This window comes from Hyla sarda, chromosome 4, assembly GCF_029499605.1.
Source record: "Hyla sarda isolate aHylSar1 chromosome 4, aHylSar1.hap1, whole genome shotgun sequence".
NCBI lineage: Eukaryota > Metazoa > Chordata > Amphibia > Anura > Hylidae > Hyla > Hyla sarda.
The window spans coordinates 399,197,832-399,223,278 of record NC_079192.1 but is presented as its reverse complement, the minus strand read 5'-3'; the positions used below and the strand labels follow the sequence as shown (position 1 = coordinate 399,223,278).

At 44.5% G+C, this 25,447-nt stretch overlaps 1 protein-coding gene across 4 annotated transcripts in view; it reads right to left on the bottom strand.

The window, feature by feature from the left end:
• IKBIP (IKBKB interacting protein) overlaps nt 1–25,447 on the bottom strand; it is a 30,989-nt gene that overhangs the window by 3,371 nt on the left and 2,171 nt on the right. Inside the window, exons 3-5 of one of the 4 annotated variants that reach the window (XR_008843200.1) lie at nt 19,030–19,147; nt 6,306–9,067; nt 5,331–6,186 (exon numbers count right to left, since the gene is read on the bottom strand). Coding sequence is in view for 3 of the 4 variants with exons in the window: in XM_056517315.1 (XP_056373290.1) it covers nt 8,258–9,067; nt 19,030–19,147 (928 nt within the window). In the remaining variant the exon portion in view is untranslated. Of the gene's footprint in view, nt 1–5,330; nt 9,068–19,029; nt 19,148–25,447 lie in introns of those variants that run through there. The other 3 variants (XM_056517315.1, XM_056517314.1, XM_056517316.1) reach the window with 3 other exon arrangements.

Genomic DNA, 25,447 nt, shown 5'->3' with positions numbered 1-25,447 from the left:
GATATAGGATAGCTGGTGCACAAGATAAAGAGAACAGTTTTACAGTTTCCACAGCAACAACTCTTTGAAGAGAACGAATGATCCATAAGTTTTATACGGATACACAACTAGATCCTTACAAAATTCTCATATAACAGCACAAAAACTAACGAAAACGTTTTCTTCTTACAGGAATCTTATTTTCCTTTCCAATTTATAAAAAAAAATATATCTTTACATCAGGGGTCAAGTGCTGGAAAAAAAAAGTGAAGGAACTCACCCATGATTTCCACTCAAGAGCTGGTCCTGCTACTAAGAATGATGTTCCTGCTATGGAAAAAGTGCAGGAACACAGTTCCCACATGTTCCTGCAGGACTTGACCCCTGCTTTACATATACCCTAGTGAATTCTGAGTAAACGGGGTACTCCACAACTTTAAAACTTATCCACTATCCTCAGGATCTCCAAAATAGCGCCCTGTCTCTCCCTGTACATTCAGCGGTGCGTCGCCACGAGCTCTATTCATTCAGGCTCTGTTCTGGAGATCATGGGGGTCCCATAGGTCAGATCAGACACCTATACATTTTAAAGAAAGTGGAGTACCCCTTTAATAGCCATCTCTTGGCTGGACTGGAAAGTGGATGCAAAGAGTATCTTGCCATGTGAAGGACCTGTCCTGTCCTGTATTACACAACTAATCAATCATTTTAGATGGTGTAATGCTTACATTTTCCCTATGGCGGGGCTGTAAGGAAATTAAACACATATAGCCAAGATCCCCCACAGATTACAGCCGATCACTGAGATTACCCGTGTGATCATCTTATTGTCAAGGGATCCTTTTTAAAAGTAGAGCTTGTCCAAAAATGGGAAAGATGCCTGGCGCCGACAAAAGAAAATCTATATATTTTTTAAATTTCCCATCCCGGCCTGCACGCCTGTGACTCACAGCTCCGCAGGGGGAGGGGGGGGGGAGGGAAGTCTGTGTACGCACACAGCCTCCCCCTCCCCCTGCGGCGCCGTGAGTGAGGTGCTGGCCGGGAAGGGAATGCTGCTCCAGAACCACAGCTCATCATCGGGTACCCCAGTCCCCAGTCCTCCCCTCTGTCACTCCTGTCTTCACCCCCCCCCCCCATTCAGCCCTCTGTCACCCCTGTTCCCCCCATTCAGCCCTCCATCACCCCTGTTCCCCCCATTCAGCCCTCCTACACCCCTGTTATACACATGGGGTTATGTGCAGAGCATTACACCCTAGTTTCTGTGCTACAGACACTAGGGTGCAATGCTCTGCACTTTTCCCAACTTGTAAAGCAATGTACAATGTTAGCGGGAGCGGGCGGGGTTGGACAAAGATATTGCAGAGTGGGCAGGAGTGGAAAAAACACCCTCTGGGAGCAGGTGGCAATGCACAGAAATTCACTGGGAGCGGGCAGGAGAGGGATTAAAAAAAACAGTCCCGCGCAGGGCTCTACTACATATTCCTTATAGTTAGGTCAGCAGTTCCTGAAGCTAGAACTACAATGATGGGTAGACTGGAGGGGTGGCATGAGACTATCCCTTTAACACGAGCGGAGGCCTCACTTGCAGTGCCTCGGTATGACAAAACACCTATACAGTATATAAGCTGTACACCGAAACAGAATATATGACAATAATTAAATGCATCCCGACACTACAGGAGTACGGGAATTTGGAATCACATGCAATTTTTTTTATCAAGAATATTGAGTGTATTTCATTTAATAATAATAATTTAAAAAAAAATTGTAAGTATGAAACTCAACATACATATACAATTTCACGCAACTCCATTGGGATCGCTTTATGAGCACAACCACATTATTGGGATACTGTAACTATGCCCAAGGGTTTACGTACCATAGTGGCAGACCAAGCGGCTGCTATAGGGCCCTTTAAAGGGGTATTCCAGGAAAAAACTTTTTTTTTTTTTTATATCAAATGGCTCCAGAAAGTTAAACAGATTTGTAAATTACTTCAATAATTAAAAAATCTTAATCCTTTCAATAATAATCAGCTGCTGAAGTTGAGTTGTTCTTTTCTGTCTGACAACAGTGCTCTCTGCTGACATCTCTGCTTGTCTCGGGAACTGCACAGAGTAGAAGAGGTTTGCTATGGGGATTTGCTTCTAAACTGGGCGGTTCCCGAGACACGTGTCATCAGAGAGCACTTAGACAGAAAAGAACAACTCAACTTCAGCAACTCATAAGTACTGAAAGGATTAAGATTTTTTTAATAGAAGTAATTTACAAATCTGTTTAACTTTCTGGAGCCAGTTGATATATAAAAAAAACGTTTTTATTCTGGATAACCCCTTTAAAGAGAGAGGGTGCCTTGTCCTGGTTGGTCCCAATCCTTTCTCTATTGGTAAAAAAAACTGTGCAGATCTCCTCTCTTCAGGGAACTGCATTGTCAGCAAATTAATAGAGGGGGGTATTGACATATAGGTAATGGAAAGTAAAGGGGAATAAACACTAGATCTTTCTGTCCTAGGGGGAAAAAATCAGTGCCCCATTTTGGGATTTGCTATCGGACCCCCTATTTTCTATATATACCCCTTATGGCCATTTAGTCATCATAGAGTCCTAATAATTTTAGAATTGTAGCCAACTTTTTCCTTTATTCCATTAGGCATAAGACTCCATAGACGTTTTGCTTGTTGAGGAGTTGGATTGGCTCCCAGTGACAATGCCCTCCGTGTTCCCAGTGACAATGCCCTCCGTGTTCCCAGCTCCATTCCTGACTGTTTTCCTTACAGAAGAATGGGATGTTTTCATTAGCGATTCCTCCTGCCGCTCATTGTGCCCTTCAGCTATTTTTATTATCTATTTTTTGAGACTTTGTAATAGTGCTAGAAAAAAAAAAAAAATCAGGATTAACTCCGCTATCCGAATAACAGGCCTAATAGTGGAAAACTAGATCCAACCCGGGTGTTGGGATGTTGCACCATGTAATTTTATGCAGCAGGATATGGATCACATATATAGTGCAAATGACACAAGAACACAGGGGGAGATTTATCAAAACCTGTGCAGAGGAAAAGTTCACCAGTTGCCCATAGCAACCAATCAGATCGCTTCTTTCATTTTGCAGAGGCCTTGTTAAAAATGAAAGAAGCGATCTGATTGGTTGCTATGGGCAACTGAGCAGCTTTTCCTCTGCACAGGTTTTGATAAATCTCCCCCACAATGCTTATTTTATATGTTTGTCTTTTATTGTATTGGGATTACTTGGTATGACACTTGGTGCAACCTATGAGCAATGTAAAAAAAAATATATGTAAGGGTAAATTAACTTTTCCAACCAATTCTTCTTCTTTTTTTTTTTTTTCCCGCTGCATCTAAAAAGGTAAAAAAAATCAACTGTCCAAATGCTCCATTAAAATCTCCGTCCAGCTCACGTAGGTCTGTATAGGAGCTGTAAACACGAAACAGCATGCTCCAAAACTGCACCGATTTGGGCAAGACGGTCCTGCGGGATTCTCCCCCGCTATTCCACTTATCCCTACCTCTATCCCATTTACAGTTCTGACAATAAGGGTGCGTTCACACGGAGTAATTCAAGAGGAATTTACTCAAGTAATTCCTCTTGAATTCTCCGCTCCAAATTAATGCAAATCTCCTCTGCCCATTGACTTCAATGTTATTTCTGCTGTCCTGTTCCCACTGCGGAAATTCTGCTAGCAGAATTCCGACGCTGAATTCCGTTCCGCTTGAAGAAAGAACATGTTCATTCTTCAAGCGGAATCCGCTAGCAGAAATCAATTGAAGTCAATGGTAAAAAAAAAAATTCCGCCCGACATCGTTTTCGCACAGAATTTGCGCGGAAATGGCTGAAAAACCCTTCACTTCTTTCTCCCCCATGACAGCGCGCAATTCCGCACAAAAATAAAAAATTCTTTTTTTCCGCCCGTAAATTTTTCGGCGTGAATTACTCTTCATTTACTCCGTGTGAACGCACCCTAATTGCTAAAATCTAACGCGGGAGGGAGCAGGCACATCCGTGAGAAGACACCCCGACATCAGCGGAGTAGAGAGGGGAAGTGAATAAAATGCCACTGCTGACAACACCGCTGATCACCGAGGAGAAGAAAAGCCAGTGTTCGTGTGTGCGCCAGCTTCGGTGCTCCTTTAAAGGGGTACTCTGCTGCATCCGAACGCTGGAGAAGGGAGCTCGTGACATCATAGCCCCGCCCACTCATGGCATCACGTCCCGCCTACTGGGTGCAAGTCTATGGGTAGGGGCCTGATGGCTGTCACGCCCCTTCCCATAGACTTGCATTGAGGAGGTGGAGTGTGACATCATGGGGGGCTATGACGTCAAGAGCTCCTGGCGCTGGCTCCAGCATTTGGAACAGTTTGTCCCAAACGTTGAGCAGCGGAGTACCCCTTTAAGGACCAGAGGAGGGACTGCTAATACTGACTTTTGTGTGGGGGCAGGCATATATCATATAGTAGACAAGGCCCCTATACAGCTCCCGATATAGCATTAGGCGGCATAGTCTATTCAGGGCCTGCTGCTATATGGGGACAGGATGGGGGCCTACTACTATATAAGGGCCTGATGTTATATGAGGGCCTACTACTATATAAGACAGTCTGGAGGCCTACTACTATATGAGGGCAATATGGGGCCTACCGCTACAGTATATGAGGGCAATATGGGGCCTACTGCTATATGGGGAAAGTATTGGGGCCTACTGCTATATGGGGGGACAATATGTGGGCCTACAACTGTACTGGTGAGTTGTGCGAGCCATTTATATACTGTATGTTATAAAAGTGTCCCTCTTTTACATTTTAAAAAGGTATAAACAGTAACAGACTTTTAATTAAAGAAGCACTCCAGAATAAAAAAAATGAATCAACCATATAGTGCAAACTCAGCAAGAGTAGTCTAGCAGTGTAAATTGAGCTCAGCTGCATCCGTATATCTTATACCCTTAGCTGAACCACGTGATTCAGAGTCGGACAACCAGTCCAGTAACTGAGTAAACATGAGGTAATTCTCTTGAGAACTATAGGATTACATTATCACCTATCATATCCCTTCTGTATATTATGGCATCTCCCCATGTATACAGTGCTGCTGAAACCAGGAGTGCAGTGATATAGCAGACGAGTCCACACAATAATTTGCTTCAAAGCAGAAGCTGCACAATCTCCATTATATTCTTATGAGATGCAGCCTGACACTAGTCCCCCCCCCCCCTCTGCCTTCTATTTGTAAGCAGTAACAGCAAGAATCCTATCACATAGAGAAAGGCTGAAGCTGCATCTCATAGGAATACACAGACACTGCAAAAAGTTCACATACCTTGACAGCATTTGGAGAACATTTTCTACATATGCCATAGCCTGAGGTTGCAGGGCGACAAAATAAAACAAAAGCAATTCTACAGTGTTTAATCTTTTTCTGTTACTGCAACAATGTTGACAACTTTTTTCTGCCCCAAAGGGAATAAATGGAGCAGCATTAAGTACCTGATTTTCTGTGGTCATTAAAAAAAACTCCAGTAAAAATTGAGGTACACAGTATTATACCAGGGCTTACGGGGTGCCATCCTTTCTCTTTTCAGTGGTTTATTAGTCACTATGTAATGAACAACCACGTGTTAGTCACAGCACTGTGTATCAATTTTGCCTGAAGTGTTGCTTTAAACAGTCAGATTTAGACTGAAAATAACTGCATTGTGTGGAATGGTACAATGTCAACACTATGTTGCCTTTTCAGGAATTACTAATGCCACAAACATTTAACTATTCAAAGGTTAGGGGATAAGCATCTGATCGTAGGGGGCCCGACCGCTCGGATCCCCTGCAATCTCCTGCCCGTCGCCCCACTGTGCCCATAAAAAGAAGCTGTGTCGATCACTGCACAAAGCGGTGGCTGACACGCTCCCTCAATGCATCTGTATGGTAGCGCCAGAGATACACGAGTACATCGCTCAGTTGGCATCCCAGCAGGGAACACTTAGAAATGATCTATTTTCCCCAAGGGATGTCTCCATCAACTAGGGATAGTTTAAAATGGCGAGAGCACCTGTTACAGAAATAAAAATCTAAAAATCAGCCATAAACTCAAATGGTACACTGGTAATAAAATAAATTCATGTGTAACAGGATAAGTTGACAAAACTCAGAGCAAAGGCTTCAAGTAAATGACCACAGGTTATTTTTCTAAATAGGCTCAAAATTCTGTTCTGATTCATTTCATATATTTATATATTTTATAAGCAAATAATATTTCATAAGCTCCAGAGCTCCCCCTAATGATGGCTGCTAGTAGCCAGAATTTTATACGTTACCGCAATGTCTTTGCAGTGGATTTAAAACACAGTTTTTTTGCTACAGAGCATCAAATTCTATAACTATCTTTTAACCTCTTAAGGACGCAAGGCGTACCTGTACGCCCTGAGTCCGCTCCCTTTCTATAACGTGGGGCCGCGGTGTCATAGCAGGTCGGGCCAGGCCTCTAACAACTGCCGAGACCCGTGGCTAATAGTGTGCGGCACTGATCATGGTGCCGTGCGCTATTAACCCTTTAGACATGGCGTTCAAAGTTGATTGCAGCATCTAAATTGAAAGTAAACTACTGCCGGTAAGCTTAGTGGGCTGTTTGGGACCACCGCGGAGAAATTGCGGCTTGCTTAACAGCTGGAGGACACCCGGAGGATCCCTACCTGCGTCCTGCGTGTCCGATCGCTGAATGACTGCTCAGTGAATCACCCCCTTTTCCCATTTAAAAAACAAAACAAAAAACATTGTAAATAAACATGTGGTATAGCCGCGTGCGGAAATGTCCGAATTATAAAAATATATCGTTAATTAAACCACGCGGTCAATGGCGTACGCGCCCAAAAAATTCCAAAGTCCAAAATAGCGTATTTTTGGTCACTTTTCATACCATAAAAAAAAGGAATAAAAAGTTATCAAAAAGTCAGATCAAAACAAAAATGGTGCCGCTAAAAACTTCAGATCACGGTTGCAAAAAAATGTGCCCTGATACCGACTCGTATGTGGGAAAAAAAAAAAAAAGTTATAGGGGTCAGAAGATAACAATTTTAAACGTATTAATTTTTGTGCATGTAGTTTTGATTTTTCAGAAGTACGACAAAATCAAACCTCTATAAGTAGGGTATCATTTTAATCGTATGGAACTACAGAATTAAGAGGTGCCATTTTTAGAGAAAAATGTAGTACGTAGAAACGGAAGCCCCTAAAAGTTACAAAATGGTGTTTTTTTTCTTCAAATTTTGTCGAACAATTATTTTTTTCTCCGATTCGCCGTAGATTTTTGGGTAAAATGACTGATGTCATTACAAAGTAGAATTGGTGGCGCAAATAATAAGCCATCATATGGATCTTAGGTGCAAAATTTTAAGAATTATGATTTTTTAAAGGTAAGGAGGAAAAAACGAAAATGCAAAAATGGAAAAATCCTGAGTCCTTAAGGGGTTAAGAAACTGATCAACACAATGTTGGATCTGTTATTAAAAGGTAGACATTCACTTGATCCACCTATTCACAGGGTTGTCCCACCAATTTACAGGAGATATATGTATGATTGCTGGGGGTCTGAGCAATGGGACCCTTCATGATCTTGAGAATGGTGGTCCTGAATTTACTGTTTTAATGTAGCACCGGCCACGCGTGGTCATTCTTGTCCCATTTATCGTCTATGGGACTGTTGGACATAGCCCTTACTAGGCTATCTTCGGCAGTCCCACAGACAGTGAATTAAGTGGTGGTGCATTGTAGCAGTAGCCTCAAGAACCCCCTGTTCTTAAGTCTACGGAAAGTCCCAGTGGTAGGACCCCCACGATCATACACTTATCCCCTAATTTGTGTTGTTGGTGGGACAACCCCCTTTATATACCCCTTGATATAATAGCAATAATGTACCCAGCACAATATTTATGTAACACTGATTACTAAATAGTATGCAGCATCCTAGTAAGGGAATAGGTCTCGTAGTCAACGATGGTATTTCTAGATTTGCATTGCTTCCATAATGGAGACTTGTCAGCATAAACTTATAGGGCAATAAAAGTGGTGAAGTTTATATCAAAGCAAATGAGGCTGTGACGGAGAAGAATATGGCAAGAACATCAATGTGTCCTTGTTTTGTAGACTGGCATCTACTCATTGGGATCAAGGATGGGCAACTTTCAATGTCTGTGAGATAGATAGATGCATGTCTATAGTGCCCTAAAAGTGCCCTTAAAAAACAGGATTACATTGTTTTTGTCCCATAATTTTAACTCTCATCTGGTTCATTTTCTTCTGAAAGTGGCTTTTCATCAACTTTCAACAAAATATCGGCCTTCTCCTTTAATACCGATACATCGTTTTGCAGTTTTAGAATACTGTTGTCGTACTGCATCCTTTCCAGCGTGTGCTGGATCTCCAAAGTCTCTGTGATGATTTTCAGCAAGTTGTCCTCGGTATTAAACACCTGCTCGGTCAATGTATTAACCTTTTTGTCCAAGTCCTGCATTTCACTGGACACCTTCAGAAGGCTACGTACGGCGGTCTCGACCGTTGGCAAATGCTGTATGCATTCCGTCAGTTTAGGCTGGAATTCGGCCATGCTCTTTAGCACCTCTTCGTTTATATTGGCCAAGTCATTCTGTTCCTTTTCCATCTCCTTGACAGCATTATCATCCCATTCGAGAATCTCAGACATGCGCTGAAGGTCATCGTCTTCCTGGGTTTTCACCGTTCTAAAGTTTCGAAGAGTCCCCGATTCAAACTCTTTAAGTTTCTCCGAGAGCTGCTTGAGTGTTTGGTCAGCGGAGTTGACCTTCAAAGTCATCTGGTTATGGAAAGACTTGGCTTCGGACTTGACGGAGTCAGTTTCGAGGTTCATCTCATCAAGGCTCTTCTTCCATGAATCGGTGACGTTCTGAAACCTCAGGTTGATCGTCTGCATCTTCTCAGAGAGTGATCGCTCACGGACTTGGATGAGATCGATTTCATTATAGAGGTTAGTCAACTGTTGCTGTAGGTTGCTCACTAGTGAAGATGATGATGTTGCATCTGCAAGGACCGCATCGGTGGACACGAGCTGCAAGACAAGGTCCATGTGCTTAGTGGAACACAATGTACAGGTTGAGAGAAATTAATAAAACACAGTGTCATCATAAAGAAGGATTATTCGAGAGTTCCTTCGCAGTTGGTGCACCAGTCACAGGGCCCCCTAATAGATTTTCTTCAATGATGGGTAGACATGGAAATGCAGAATTAGAAGACGTTAAAACATTGACTGAAGCAAGGTCCACAATCAGAGGTGTAACTTGTAGCTTCAGGGGCCCGATGCAAAATCTGTAACAGGGCCCCGTGTCTATTGTGCGGCATTTATAATACTGGTGTTTTTTTTTTTTTTATGGGGCAAAGGTGCCTTTGGGCCCCTTTGGCACCAGGGCCCCGGTGAGACTGCTACCTCTTCACTCCCTATAGTTATGTCCCTGTTCACAATTATTAGAGTGTCATGGAACCATAAAGATCAAACCAATGACTTAAAGGGGTACTCCACTGCCCCAGCATCCGGAACATTTAGTTCTGAACGCTGGGTGTGGACTGCGGGGGTGGTGACATCACGGCCACACCCCTCGTGATGTCACAAAACACCCCCTCCCCTCCCATAAACTTGCATTGAGGGGGGGTGACGTCACCACCAAAACCACCAATTGAGTGGGAGATGTTTTGGGCCTTGTGACTTCTTTGGCTTTACCCAATTGAAAGAGTGGCAAAGATGACCAATTTCCTTGTCGATATCATTAAAAAGTACAACAAAAATAGAGAAACATAGCCGCACATCCACCATTTGTATTTTGAAATATTTGCTTCTCAGCATAATTTAAAAAGCTAACAGGTTGTCAGTATACATTTTGATCAAAAAGTACAAGCCCACTCGCCACGTCAAGGCCACCTACTCAGAGTGGGTCCCGAACTGAACACTGGCGTAGCGCCGGGCGGCGATCACTGCCTCCGAGACACCATGCTGCAGGGGGAACAACCCAGTGACCAGGCAGCCCCACTGCTTCCTGACCAAGCCCCTGGCTCTGGGCCGCACCACCCCACAGACAAAGCATCACAGGTCGGGCTGCAGTGGGGCTGCCTGGCCACTGGGTCGCTCCCCCTGTAGGCTTGGTGTCTTGGAGGCAGTGTTCACCGCCCGGCGCTACTTTAGTGTCAGGTTAGGGACCCACTCTGACTAGATGGCCTTGACGTGGCGAGTGGGCTTGCACTTTTTGATCAAAATCATGGCAAAAATAAAAAAAAATATGTGGCAAGAGACTCAGTTTTTAAACACAGCTTTAAGAGAGGTTTATAACTACAGCCGTTGGCTGTCTGGGCATGCTGGGGATTGTAGTTTTGCAACAATTGGAGGCCCCCTGGTTGGGAAACACTGCTTTATGGGATCAATTAAGATATTTAGTAGTTATAAACCTCTCTTAAAGCTGTGTTTAAAAACTGAGTGTGAACTGAATCCAACCTACTTATGAGTCAAATGAGTGATCTCCAGCACTAGCAGTCTGATTAAGTGAACAGGTGCAATGATCAAACACCACACCCTTAGACAGAGGATTCATAGGCCAAGTTCACACAACGTAAGATGTGCGGAATGCCCTCACGGAAAACACATGCGGACATTCTGCAACACCTAAATAATCCGGCGGGCGCTAGGAAATGCGCCATCTCATAGACGGCAATGCATTTCCAAGCGAAATCTGCAAAAAAGAATAGACAAATCTATTATTTTTGCGGATGTCGGAATCAGAATTTCCGCGGCAACTGCCGTGGAAATTCCGATGTGTGAACAGTGCAGCAGAATCCCACTGAAATCATGCAGCAGCGGAATGTCCATACGGAAAATTCTGGCGGAATTCCGCACGGACATTCCTCCGTGTGAACATACCCTAAATAAGAAAACGATTAAAAAAACTGCACGTAGTGTGAAGTGACCCCAATCCACTTATGAATCTAAAACATTCCCCTGGGTGATCTCCAGCACTAGCAGTCTGCTTAAATGAACAGGTGAAATGATCATATACCACACCCTCAGCCAGAGAATTCATAGGAAACAAGGCTGCATTATTAAAAGGGATATTCCAGGAATTTTTTTTTATTTGACTATGCTACAGGGGCTGTAAAGTTAGTGTAGTTAATAATATAGTGTCTGTACCTGTGTTTGACAGTGGTCTCAAAATTCGTCTGGGATTTTAGCCCCAATATTTATTTTTAACAGCATACAAAATGACTCAGGTTTTCCCAGGTTGCAGTGCGTTGAGATGTGCCTGTCTGCTTCAATGAGTGGAGCAACTGCTGGGTGGGAGGGAGATCATTCTGCAACAGCTGGAAGCACCCTGATTAGAAAACACTAGTCTTTTGAATGGAATGCAACTCATTTGTGTTTCAATGGGTGGATGATGTGTGGGAGGGAGGAAAGTGGCCTCAAACTCACAAGTATGGAATTATGGGATATGTAGTTTGAGAACTAAAACCCAACAGGAAATATCCAGTTCACAAAAAGCTAGCCACAGTGTTATGGTAATCTCCTAACACAGCCATTTCGCCCCAAGACAAGTGCAGATCCTTCCTAAGCATGTCCATTACTGCCTGCCAGGTACGTACTAAAATCACCTTATAGTGGATAACCCCTTTAAAAGGGGTATTCGTGGAAAAAAACTTTTTTCTTTATATCAACTGGCTCCAGAAAATTAAACAGATTTGTAAATTACTTCTATTAAAAAATCTTAATCCTTACAATAATTATCAGCTGCTGAAGTTGAGTTGTTGTTTTCTGTCTGGTGCTCTCTGATGACCTCTCTGCTTGTCTCGGGAACTGCACAGAGTAGAAGAGGTTTGCTATGGGGATTGGCTTCTACTCTGGACAGTTCCCGAGACAGGTGTCAGAGAGCACTTAGACAGAAAAGAACAACTCAACTTCAGAAGCCCATAAGTACTGAAAGGATGAAGATTTTTTTTACAGAAGTAATTTACAAATCTGTTTAACTTTCTGGAGCCAGTTGCTATAAAAGAAAAAAAAACTTTATTATTATTATTATTATTTTTTTTAAATTATTTTTTAGCCTGGACCACCTTTAAGGTCTCGTCCACACTGCGGACATTCAGCTGACAGACTAATGCTGTGGAATTCCACTTAGACAGAAAAGAACAACTCAACTTCAGAGGCACATAAGTACTAAAAGGATGAAGATTTTTTTTAATAGAAGTAATTTACAAATCTGTTTAACTTTCTGGAGCCAGTTGATATATAAAAAAAAAAAGTTTTTTTTCTTGGATAACCCCTTGAAGTAATTTTAGTGAGGAATTTGCAATCAAAAAGGGCCACAGTTTGGAGACCACTGCTGATCTAAACAAGGGTTTCATTCACTCACAGGTGGCAGAGATTTTGAAAATAATGAGGAATGGATACCAATTTTTATTTTTTATTTTAACTAAAAAATTTTGAACTTTTATAACAATAAAAAATTTACATCAAATAACCCTCCCTCGGTTATACTTCACATTGTTTAATAATGTAAGAAGAGACTGCCGCTTCCGTCTATTGTGATTGCGCGCGTCTTGTGGCTATACATATTGCAGGAGTTACAGAAGCTTCTCCTGCCAGACGTCCCGAAACCTCTTGAAACCTAATCAAAGCCTCATGTAAGATTGATGAAGAATGCAATCCCGTAATTGCGTCTGCGGGTGAAGAACTAGGACGCGCTCTTTCCCTCTCGCAGACGGTGAAGTGCGGAGAGAGATGCCCTGGAACGCGCTGACACTGATTTATCATAATTACAATTAATGAATCATTATTCTTCGTCACCGCGCAGGAATTCTATGTGACTTATGTCGTGCAATGAAGATCATGACTTGGACAGGTTAGGTAACATTCCCAACACTTAGGTGGCCAGACACATTAGATCGGTGTTTCCCAACCAGCGTGCCTCCAGCTGTTGCAAAACTACAACTCCCAGCATGCCCGGACAGCCGTTGGCTGTCCGGGCATGCTGGGAGTTGTAGTTTTGCAACAGCTGGAGGCACGCTGATTGGGAAAAACTTGCTTAGAAAAAGTTTACTGCATCCTGTTTTATTATTGAGATCAATGTATTAGCGGACTGCGGTTAGCTCTTTAGCACCCCCTATAGGTGGCTAAGGCAGCTAGAATTTTAACATTTCACTCTAATGCCTTTGGCTGTCCGGGCATGCTGGGAGTTGTAGTTTTGCACGAACTGGAGGCACACTGGTTAGGAAATATTGTTCTGGGTGGAAACTTACATTGAAGTAAGATGCTCCAAATTTATTAAAGGGGTACTTTGGTGGAAAACTTTTAGTTATTTTTTTTTTTTATGAACTGGTGCCAGAAAGTTAAACAGATTCGTAAATTACGTCTATTTAAAAATCTTAATCCTTTCAGTACTTATTAGCAGCGGTATGCTGCAGAGGAAATTCTATTCTTTTTGAATTTTTTTTTGTCTTGTCCACAGTGCTCTCTGCTGACACCTCTGTTCGTGTCAGGAACTGTCCAGAGCAGCATAGGTTTGCAATGGGGATTTTCTCCTGCTCTGGACAGTTCCTGATGCGGGCATCAGGTACAGGAATTTTTTTCTTTTTGAATTTCTTTTTTTTTGTCTTGTCCACAGTGCTCTCTGCCGACACCTGATGCCCGTATCAGGAACTGTCCAGAGCAGGAGAAAATCCCCATTGCAAACCTATGCTGCTCTGGACAGTTCTTGACACGGACAGAGGTGTCAGCAGAGAGCACTGTGGACAAGGCAAAAAAATTCAAAAAGAAAAAATAATTTTCTCTGTAGTATACAACTGCTAAAAAGTACTGGAAGGGTAAAGATTTTTTAATAGAAGTCATTTACAAATCTGTTTAACTTTCTCGCACCAGTTGATTTAAAAAAAAAAATGTTTTTTTCCCACCAGAGTACCCCTTTAACGTCACTTCAATTGCTATAAATGCCTACATCAGTGTTTTTCAAAAAATATGCCTTCAACTGAAGCTAAACTACAACCCCCAGCATGCCCGGACAGCGAAAGACTATCTGACTATGCTGGGAGTTGTAGTATTGCAACAACTGGAGGCACATTGGTTGGAAAACAATGGCCTACAGGGTACATAGGCTGTAGATATATTCATTAAAATTCACCCTTTCAGCCATCTAGATGCCATGGTCTATAGTGAACATGGTATCTAAGTGGCTAAAGTCCAAGTAGCAGCCCGCTCTCTCCTCCGATAATGGTGTGCAAAGCGAGAGAATGAAAATCAAGCGAGAATAAGAGGGCGAGCGAGAGAACAAAGCGAGCGAGGGGAAAGCGGGCGAGCGAGGGGAAAGCGGGCGAGCGAGGGGAAAGCGGACGAGCGAGGGGAAAGCGGACGAGCGAGGGGAAAGCGGACGAGCGAGGGGAAAGAGGACGAGCGAGGGGAAAGAGGACGAGCGAGGGGAGAGAGGACGAGCGAGGGGAGAGAGGACGAGCGAGGGGAGAGAGGACGAGCGAGGGGAGAGAGGACGAGCGAGGGGAAAGAGGACGAGCGAGGGGAAAGAGGACGAGCGAGGGGAAAGAGGACGAGCGAGGGGAAAGAGGACGAGCGAGGGGAAAGAGGACGAGCGAGGGGAAAGAGGACGAGCGAGGGGAAAGAGGACGAGCGAGGGGAAAGAGGACGAGCGAGGGGAAAGAGGACGAGCGAGGGGAAAGAGGACGAGCGAGGGGAAAGAGGACGAGCGAGGGGAAAGAGGACGAGCGAGGGGAAAGAGGACGAGCGAGGGGAAAGAGGACGAGCGAGGGGAAAGAGGACGAGCGAGGGGAAAGAGGACGAGCGAGGGGAAAGAGGACGAGCGAGGGGAAAGAGGACGAGCGAGGGGAAAGAGGACGAGCGAGGGGAAAGAGGACGAGCGAGGGGAAAGAGGACGAGCGAGGGGAAAGAGGACGAGCGAGGGGAAAGAGGACGAGCGAGGGGAAAGAGGACGAGCGAGGGGAAAGAGGACGAGCGAGGGGAAAGAGGACGAGCGAGGGGAAAGAGGACGAGCGAGGGGAAAGAGGACGAGCGAGGGGAAAGAGGACGAGCGAGGGGAAAGAGGACGAGCGAGGGGAAAGAGGACGAGCGAGGGGAAAGAGGACGAGCGAGGGGAAAGAGGACGAGCGAGGGGAAAGAGGACGAGCGAGGGGAAAGAGGACGAGCGAGGGGAAAGAGGACGAGCGAGGGGAAAGAGGACGAGCGAGGGGAAAGAGGACGAGCGAGGGGAAAGAGGACGAGCGAGGGGAAAGAGGACGAGCGAGGGGAAAGAGGACGAGCGAGGGGAAAGAGGACGAGCGAGGGGAAAGAGGACGAGCGAGGGGAAAGAGGACGAGCGAGGGGAAAGAGGACGAGCGAGGGGAAAGAGGACGAGCGAGGGGAAAGAGGACGAGCGAGGGGAAAGAGGACGAGCGAGGGGAAAGAGGACGAGCGAGGGGAAAGAGGACGAGCGAGGGGAAAGAGGACGAGCGAGGGGAAAGAGGACGAGCGAGGGGAAAGAGGACGAGCGAGGGGAAAGAGGACGAGCGAGGGGAAAGAGGACGAGCGAGGGGAAGAGGTCATTTACAAATCTGTTTAACTTTCTGGCACCAGTTGATTTAAAAAAAAAAAATAATTCCACCGGAGTACCCCTTTAACATCACTTCAATTGCTATAAATGCCTACATCAGTGTTTTCCAAAAAATATGCCTTCAACTGAAGCTAAATTACAACCCCCAGCATGCCCGGACAGCGAGACTATCTGGCTATGCTGGGAGTTGTAGTATTGCAACAACTGGAAGCACAATGGTTGGAAAACAATGACCTACAGGGTACATAGGCAGTAGATATATTCATTAAAATTCACCCTTTCAGCCATATAGATGCCGTGGTCTATAGTGAACATGGTATCTAAGTGGCTAAAGTCCAAGTAGCAGCCCCCTCTCTCCTCCGATGATGGTGTGCAGGGAGGTTGAGATGGCGGTTGAGGGCCAAACAGACCCTGACGTAATTTTTTTACTAAAGAGTAAATGCCATAAAAACACCCCTCCCCTCAAATTGGCAGAATTGCTTATATATTATATATATATATATACCGTTTTTTTTTTTTTTACATATATTATAAAGGTAAATAAAGGGTGCCATTAAAAAGTGCAACTTGTCCTGCACAAATATAAGCCACCACGTTTTTACAGAATCCATGACTTATAAAGGGGATATACATATAAATAGATTTATTGATGAATGAACAAATTTCTACAAGCCTTTATAGATAAAACTGAGGTAATTTTGCGGTAATTTCAGCAACAAATCTGCTGCATGCGAATCATTTATAATGTATTGTCTAGGTCAGTGTTTCCAAACCAGTGTTCCCCCAGCTGTTGCAAAACTACAACTCCCAGCGTGCCCGGACAGCCTTTGGCTGTCCGGGCATGCTGGGTGTTGTAGTTTTGCAACAGCTGGAGGCACACTAGTTGGGAAACAGTAGTCTAGGTTGTGTTAGGGTAATATTCCACATAATTGAACAAGCTGTGGTCAGGCGGAGAGCGATTTATACAGTGATGTAAAGTAATGATGGAGGAAACATTACGTAAAGAAAAGATTTATGGTGAATGAGAAGAGTTCACTTGGGACAGATGGTTTCAGCATTACCACAAGATAATCTATAAAGAGTAAGTAAGGAGAAAAAAAAAAAAGGATGATCCAGGTAAGCTCCTTATACACACTGACCTGTTTTATTTCCTATATCTGACTAGTGCGAGACCAATGGATAGAAAACACACTACAATGTGTATAACTCTACACAAAAACAAACAGTGCAACAAAGCAAAAAAGAAATAATACAATAACAAATGTGTACAATACTAGAAAAGTGACTGCAGCTGTGTTCCGTGCAGGAAGGGCCCAGGAGGTTAGTGCAAGAGGATGCTCCAGGACCTGATGTCCGACAATTTTAGAATTCATTATAGTTTCAAGAAATATATGAACATGTACGTTTAGAAATAGTGTGATTAAGGCTGAAGAGAGAGGGGATGAGAAAGCGAGCGAGGGGAAAGAGGGTGAGCGAGGGGAAAGAGGGCGAGCGAGAGAACGAAAATCGAGCGAGGGGAAGAGGGCGAGAGAGGGGAAGAGGGCAAGCGTGGGGAAAGAGAGCGAGCGAGGGGAAAGAGAGCGAGCGAGGGGAAAGAGAGCGAGCGAGGGGAAAGAGGGCGAGCGAGGGGAAAGAGGGCGAGCGAGGGGAAAGAGGGCGAGCGAGGGGAAAGAGGGCGAGCGAGGGGAAAGAGGGCGAGCGAGGGGAAAGAGGGCGAGCGAGGGGAAAGAGAGCGAGCGAGAGAGAGAAAGAAAATCAAGCGAGTGGAAGAGGGGGCGAGCAAGAGAACAAAAATCGAATGATGAGAAGAGGGCGAGCGAGGGGAAGAGGGCGAGCGAGAATAAGAGGGCAAGTGAGAGAACGAAAATTGAGCGAGGGGAAGAGGGCGAGCGAGGGGAAGAGGGTGAGCGACAGAACAAAGCGAGTGTAGTGAAGAGGGCGAGCGAGGGAAAAGAGGGCGAGCGAGGGGAAAGAGGGCAAGTGAGAGAACAAAAGTGAGAGAGAACAAAGCGAGCGAAGGGAAGAGGGTGAGCAAAAGGAAGAGGGCGAGCGAGGGGAAAGAGGAGGGCGAGCGAGGGGAAAGAGGAGGACGAGCGAGGGGAAAGAGGAGGACGAGCGAGGGGAAAGAGGAGGACGAGCGAGGGGAAAGAGGAGGACGAGCGAGGGAATGAAAATCGAGCGAGGGGAAGAGGGCGAGCGAGGGGAAGAGGGTGAGCGAGAGAACAAAAGTCAGAGAGAGAACAAAGCGAGCGAAGGGAAGAGGGCGAGCGAGAGAACGAAAGCGAGGGAGAACGAAAGCGAGCAAGGGGAAAGAGGGCGAGCAAGAGAACGAAAATCGAGCTAGGGGAAGAGGGCTAGTGAGAGAACAAAAATCGAACGAGGGAAGAGGGCGAGCGAGGGGAAGAGGGCGAGCAAGAGAAGGAAAATCGAATGATGGGAAGAGGGCGAGCAAGGGGAAGAGGGCGAGCGAGAGAACAAAAGCGAGAGAACGAAAGCGAGCGAGGGAGGGGAGGAGGGCGAGCGAGAGAACAAAAGGGAGAGAGAGAACGAAAGTGAGCAAGGGGAAGAGGGAGAGCGAGAGAGAGCATGTGAGAGAGATAAAGAGTGCACAAGAAAGAGCACACGAGAGAGCATGTGAGAGTAAAGAGAGAGGGAAAGAGAGAAAGGCAAGAAAGAAAGAGAGTGAGAGCAATAAAGTGAGTGAGACACAGTAAGAGAAAGACAGAAAGAAAGAAAGCGCAAAAGAAAGAAAAAGCAAAGCAGAGTGAGAAGGACCTAAAACCCTAATTGTCTGGTTTTTCCATTAACAACCAATCACAGCTCAGCTTTCATATCTTAACGAGCTCTTGTAAAGTGAATGCTGAGCTGTGATTGGTTACTATGGGAAAACCCAGACAATTAGGGTTTCAGGTTGATTGACACATATGGGCCAATGAGTGAGACAGTTAAGCCAGGTTCACACTGGGAATCTCCGGCTGGACAGATTCCAGGTGCAGCCAATGCCGACTAAAATCAGTTGACGTTAGGACCACGTGGACACTGCCTTCCCTATAGGCGGCAATATCTGTGGAGCAGTTTCCATTATTTTGGTGGCAGAATTTCATCAGCGGAACTTCCGCTGCTGAAATTCCATAGTGTGCACTGTGCAGCGGAATCCCATTGACAGCAATAGGATTTTGCTTCACCGGAATTTTTGAATTCTGGTCAGAAATTCCGTAGTGTGAACCCGACCTAAGATTGATTGTGATGTCACTATGGGATAACCTTCTCTGTCCCCCCCCCACTCTAGTGACCTCAGAGCTCCCAGTGGTGGGGGCTCCTCCTCAATCATACATTTATATACAGGAGAGGGGGAAAAAATGTCTTAGTTGGCGAATCCCTTCAATCCTTTATACCAAAATGGAATAAAAGAAATAATAGAAATTACCTTTCCAAACATTTGTCCTACTTTGTCTTCCAGCTCTTGTAGCGCTGATGAGGACGACTGCAGAGACTGATACTTCTGCTCCAGGAGGGTGAAGTTCTGCGACTGCTGAAACACAATCCTAAAACATGGACAGAAATATTAATGATGAACAATGGAGCGAAGATCTGAGACGGAAACGTGTTACTACAGAGTGGAGCTCTTTACAAACAACAAGTCTTTGAATTTTAAGTCAGCCCTGAGCTGCAATACCGGATCCAGCCCATGGACAGGAGGGCGCAATTTTAGGGTTTTCTAATGTAAGTGAAAACACTTTAGGGATAACTCTTTTGGCTGTTTTAAAGAGGTAGCTTAAAGGGGTACGCCGCTGCTCAGCGTTTGGAGAACTGTTCCGAACGCTGGAGACGGGAGCTCGTGACGTCATAGCCCCGCCCCCTCATGAGGGGGCGGGGCTATGCCATCACGAGCTCCCAGCTCCAGCTTTCGGGAACAGTTTGGTCCAAACGCTGAGCAGCGGAGTACCCCTTTAATATTAAATGTGAGAGGAAGGATAATAAAATATAGAATAAAAAAATATATTATAGGAAAATTTAAGAGAGTCTGACAGCTAGTTCACCCGCACAAAACCCAGTATACTGGTAATAGTGCGGGTGAAGAGCTGTAAAATGAGGGGTTACTCACTGAAATCCTTTGGTTAGGTGCAAAGTTATGTAAATAGTTGTATTCCTAATGCACCCCAGAACACATTGGAGGCGGAGAGCTGGCTGGCCGAGCTCCCCTGTCTCCTCCATATTCCCACATCGGCCCTGCTTCCTTTATTATTATACCAATGAAGGCCACAGGTGATTACTCTGCTCTCTGTGCGCTCACCTGCGGCCTTCGATAGCATAATATTAAAGGGGTACTCCGGTGCTTAGACATCTTATCCCCTATCCGCTGGGGACCCCCGTAATCTTGCATGCGGCACCCCGTTTTTAATCAGTCCCCGGAGCGTGTTCACTCCGGGTCTGATTACCGGCGACCACAGGGCCGACGGCGTGTGACGTCACTCCTCTGCCCCCGTGTGACGTCACGCTCCCCCCCTCAATGCAAGCCTATGGGAGGGGGCGTGATAGCTGTCTCCCATAGGCTTGCATTGAGGGGCGGAGCGTGACGTCACACGGGGGCGGAGACGTGACGTCACATGCCGTTGGCCCTGTGGTCGCCGGTAATCAGACTCGGAGCGAACACGCTCCGGGGACTGATTATAAACGGGGTGCCGCGTGCAAGATTATGGGGGTCCCCGGCGGCGGGACTCCTGCGATAAGGTATCTTATCCCCTATCCTTTGGAAAAGGGATAAGACGTCTAAGCACTGGAGTACCCATTTAAAAAGGGCCTGGGGCTGACAGGGGAATATGGAGGAGACAGGGGAGCTCGGCCAGCCAGCTCCCCGCCTCCAATGTGTTCTGGGGTGCATTAGGAATAAAACTATTTACCAGCATAACTCTGCACCTAACCAATGGATTTCACTAAGGTAACCCCTCATTTTACAGCTCTTTACCCGCACTATAACCAGTATACTACAGTAAACTAGCTGTCAGACTCTCTTTAAGGTTTTTGATGCTTTTTTGTTTTTAACATAAGATTCAAATAAATGCAGTTTACCCATGTGCAGTGGCTTCGAATAGTCTAGTAAAATCTAGTGAGATCTAGAAAGTTCAAGACTGAGAGATACAATTTTTTCTAGTCACAGGATTTTACTTTTTGCATCCAATTTGATCAGGTTTTATAATCTGATGCAAAAAAACGGTGATGTGTACCCAGCCTAAATTAAAAGAAATAGGGAAACAGAGCAGATTTTTTCCATAAACTGCACCACATCTGTCCTCAGGTTGTGTGCGGTATTACAACTTGGCTCCATTCCCTTCAATGGAACTGAGCTGCAATACCACACACAACCTGAGGACAGGGGTGGTGCTGTTTTTTAAAGACATCAACTCTGTTTCTCTAATCCTGGATAAACCCTTTACAGTGATTGCCTAGTTTAGAAAAGCAGCTTTCATATATTAGGATTTTATTAGGGAATTTTGAGTAAAAAGGGGTTTACACACCAACACCACTCATAACCTAACTAATGGACATGTGATGTCTACTTGGTGAGGGTCTGACCACTGGGACCACTACAGATCATGAGAATAGGGGTCCCGAGTCCCTGTGGTTGAACAGGGCGGACATGCATAGCTCCATTTAACTCCATGGTGCTGACGTAGAAAGCCAGGTGCTGTATTCGGTTATTTTAGTCAGGCCAATGGAGTTGAAAGGAGTGAGACGGTCACATCTGAACATCTGGTCAGAACGCAAAGCGGTGTTTCCCAACTAGTGTGCCTCCAGCTGTTGAAAGACTACAACTCCCAGCATGCTGGAAGTTGTCGTTTTGCAACAGCTGGAGGTACATTAGTTGGGAAACACTGGTGGAGAGAGCAGGTGCATGGAGCGTCTTTCTATCTCCATTACACAGACAACCCATTGATTTCAATGGGCATCGTGCAATTCTTAGTTTCCCCTATTGGGGCGCTGCAGGGAAATTGAACACTAAAGTCCCATGCACAAGCAGTCATATCAGAATGCAAGCGGGCATGACATTAAAAAACTCCATGTGTTTTTTATATTTCTGTAATTTTTTTTTTTTTAAGAAATCCTTGAGTCACATGACATGACATGATAAAAACGTAGGGGGGGGGGGGAGGAACAAAGAAAGAAAACTCTAAAACAAAAGATTACTATTTAAAAAAAACAACAACAAAAAAAAAAAAAAACACCTTGGAAGTGCAAAATGACGGAGCAGATTATTTTCTTTTTTTAGTGTAAAAAAAAAAAAATAAAATCCACCTGCAGCAGATGCTACTGAAACCATCGAAGGCAGGACGGTGCGAACGTGCACAGTCTCTACAGATGGCAATGCAGTCCACAAAGCAGCAGAATCTCACTGAAAACAATGGGACTCTGCTGCAAGTGGAATTCCACAGCATTATTCTGTCAGCTGAATGTCCGCAGTGTGGACGAGACTTTAAAGGTGGTCCAGGCTAAAAAAAAATTTTAAAAATTATAATAATAATAATTAAAGGTTTTTTTTTTATAGCAACTGGCTCCAGAAAGTTAAACAGATTTGTAAATTACTTCTGTAAAAAAATCTTCATCCTTTCAGTACTTCTGAGCTTCTGAAGTTGAGTTGTTCTTTTCTGTCTAAGTACTCTCTGATGACACGTGTCTCGGGAACTGCCCAGTTTAGAAGCAAATCCCCATAGCAAACCTCTTCTACTCTCTGCAGTTCCCGAGACAAGCAGAGATGTCAGCAGAGAGCACTGTTGTCAGACAGGAAAGAACAACTCAACTTCAGCAGCTGATAATTATTGAAAGGATTAAGATTTTTTAATAGAAGTAATTTACAACGATGTTTAACCTTCTGGACCCAGTCGATATAAATAATATGTTTTTTCCTGGAATACCCCTTTAAATATATAGCTGGAGATGGTGTAAAATTAAAAAATAAATGATAATCACCTCCCTGATCCCAAGCAGCTGCCAAAAAACTTTTTTTTTAATCAACTGGAGGCAGAAAGTTGAAACAGATTAGTAAATTACTTCTATTAAAAAAATCTTAATCCTTCCAGTACGTTTTAGGGGCAGCATACTACAGAGGGAATGCTTTTCTTTTTGGATTTCTCTTCTGTCACGACCACAGTGCTCTCTGCTGACATCTGCTGTCCATTTTAGGAACTGTCCAGAGCAGCATATGTTTGCTATGGGGATTTTCTCCTGCTGACATTTCCTAAAATGGACAGCAGAGGTCAACAGAGAGCACTGTGGTCGTGACATCAGAGAAATCCAAAAAGAAAAGCATTTCCTCTGTAGTATACAGCCCCTAAAAAGTACTGGAAGGATTAAGATTTTTTAATAGAAGCAATATACAAATCTGTTTAACTTTCTGCCACCAGTTGATTTAAAAAAAAAAAAAAAAAAAAAAAAAAAGTTTTCCACCGGAGTACCCCTTTAAGGCTACGGTCAAACATTGTATAAATATTAGGTGCTGTAATGGAACTAAAGTCAGCACCTAAAATCTGGCAGGACTTTCTTTGTTGGTTTTGGTGTGGGCTTTTGCCACAGGTTTTAGGATAGGTTTCAACACAGGGTTTTTTCTCGCTTTTTTGGGGTTTTTGAGCCGAAGTGTAAGTCCTTCCTTTATAATTCCCATTCATTTTGAGTACACTTCTGGCTTTTGCTCAAAAACTGCAGTGGCAGAAATCCAAAAAAATACCCGAAAAAAACCTGTGTGGAATCCTCGTCTTACTCAACTGCAATGCAAATAAATGAAATCTGCACTGAAAATCCACAACACTATTGGCAAGAGAAAATCTACAGGTAAGAATTCTGCAACGAGTATGGGACATGTGAATCCACCCAAAGGGCCCTTTCACACGGCAGAATTTTTGGCCAGAAAATTTCCAGATGGACATTCCGCAAACAGCATTCCGCAAGCAGAACAAGCAGGCGCTAGGACCACTCGGAAGTCCGCCGTCTCTATAGCCGCTAATGCATTTTCAAGCGGATTTCACTTGCTCATTCTTTCTGCGGAGTCCATAATTTTAATTTCTGCACCACATGTTTCTGCCTTGGAAATAATAAACAATGGTAGTCTGCTGCAACTGAATTTCCAAGCAGAATTTTTCCACTGGATTCTGCTCTGAAATTCCACCATATAAATAGGCCCTAAGGTAGTGTTTCCCAACCAGGGTGCCTCCAGCTGCTGCAAAACTACAACTCCCAGCATGCCCGGAAAGCCTTCGGCTGTAGTTTTGCAACAGCTGGAGGCACGCTGGTTGGGAAAAACTTGCTTAGACAAAGCTTACTGCATCCTGTTTTATTATTGAGATCAATGTATAAGCGGACTGCAGTTAGCTCTTTAGCGCCCCCTATAGGTGGCTAAGGCAGATAGAATTTTAACATTTCTCTCTAATGCCTTTCGGCTGTCCGAGCATGCTGGGAGTTGTAGTTTTGCAAGAGCTGGAGGCACCCTGGTTGGGAAACACTGCCTTAAGGGGACACTGACACGCGCAGAAATGCATTGGCAAGTATAACACTGACTTTAATAAAGGATTAACAATCAATACGTTGGCACAGCTTTAGATTGACTCATAGCAGCGGTCTTATACCTGTGGCTGTCTAGTTGGGGAACATTGATCTGCAGCAGTGGTCTTCAAACGGTGGCTCTCTGGCTATTACAAAACTACAAGTCCCAGTATAACCAGGTAGCGGACACAGGTTGGGGAACATTGATCTGCAGCAGTGGTCTTCAAACGGTGGCTCTATGGCTATTGCAAAACTACAAGTCCCAGTATAACCAGGTAGCGGACACAGGTTGGGGAACATTGATCTGTAGCAGAGGTCTCCAAACTGTGGCTAACTGTCCAGATGTTCTCGTCAGCTACTAAGGGCATGCTGGGAGTTGTAGTTTTGCTACTGCTAGGTTGGAGCACCACTGCTACAAATCAGTGTTCCCCAACCCATGTGGGTTGTCTGGGCATGCTGAGAGTTGTAGTTTTGAAACAGCCTTAAGAGCAACAGGTTGGAGACCACTGCTACAGATCAATTTTCCCTCAACTTGTGTCGGCTGCCAGGGCATGCTGGGAGTTGTAGTTTTGCAATAGGTTAGACACCACTACTACAGATCAATGTTCCCAAACATTTGTCAGCTGTCTGGGCATGCTGGGAGTTGTAGTTTTTCAACATTTGGAAAGTAGACAGGTTGGAGACCACTGCTACAGATCAATGTTCCCCAACCTGTGTTGGCTGCCAGGGCATGCTGGAAGTTGTAGTTTTGGAATAGGTTAGACACCACTACTACGGATCAATGTTTAACAAGTTGTGTCGGCTGCCAGGGCATGCTGGGTGTTGTAGTTTTGCCTCAGCCGGAGTCACAGGTTAAAGACCACTGCTACAGATCAATGTTCCCCAATCTGTGTCAGCTGTCAGGGCATACTGGGATTAAGTTCATATATATAAAAAAAGAGAAGAGACGTAGACGAGGAATAGGAAATTAGTTTTCTAAATTCAACTCTTAAGGGGTGAAAATGGGGTTGAAAGTTTGTATGGAAGTCCGTCATTTTTGAAGCTAGAAGCATGAAACTTTGTTTTTAGGCTAAGAATTAGAGATAAAGAAACAAGTGTTTTAACGTTTTCTAAAATTCCTCCCCTAAAGGGGTGAAACGGGGGTTCAAAGTTTGTATGAATTAATATTAGGTGGATTTTTTTATTCGGAAATTTGCACCATTACTCTTAAATAAAAACGTCTGTCTGTAGCTGTATATACATAATAATAATCCTCCGAAAAATCAATCCCGGACAGTATATAAGCAGCGCGAGAAGGCGGGCCACCTCATTAT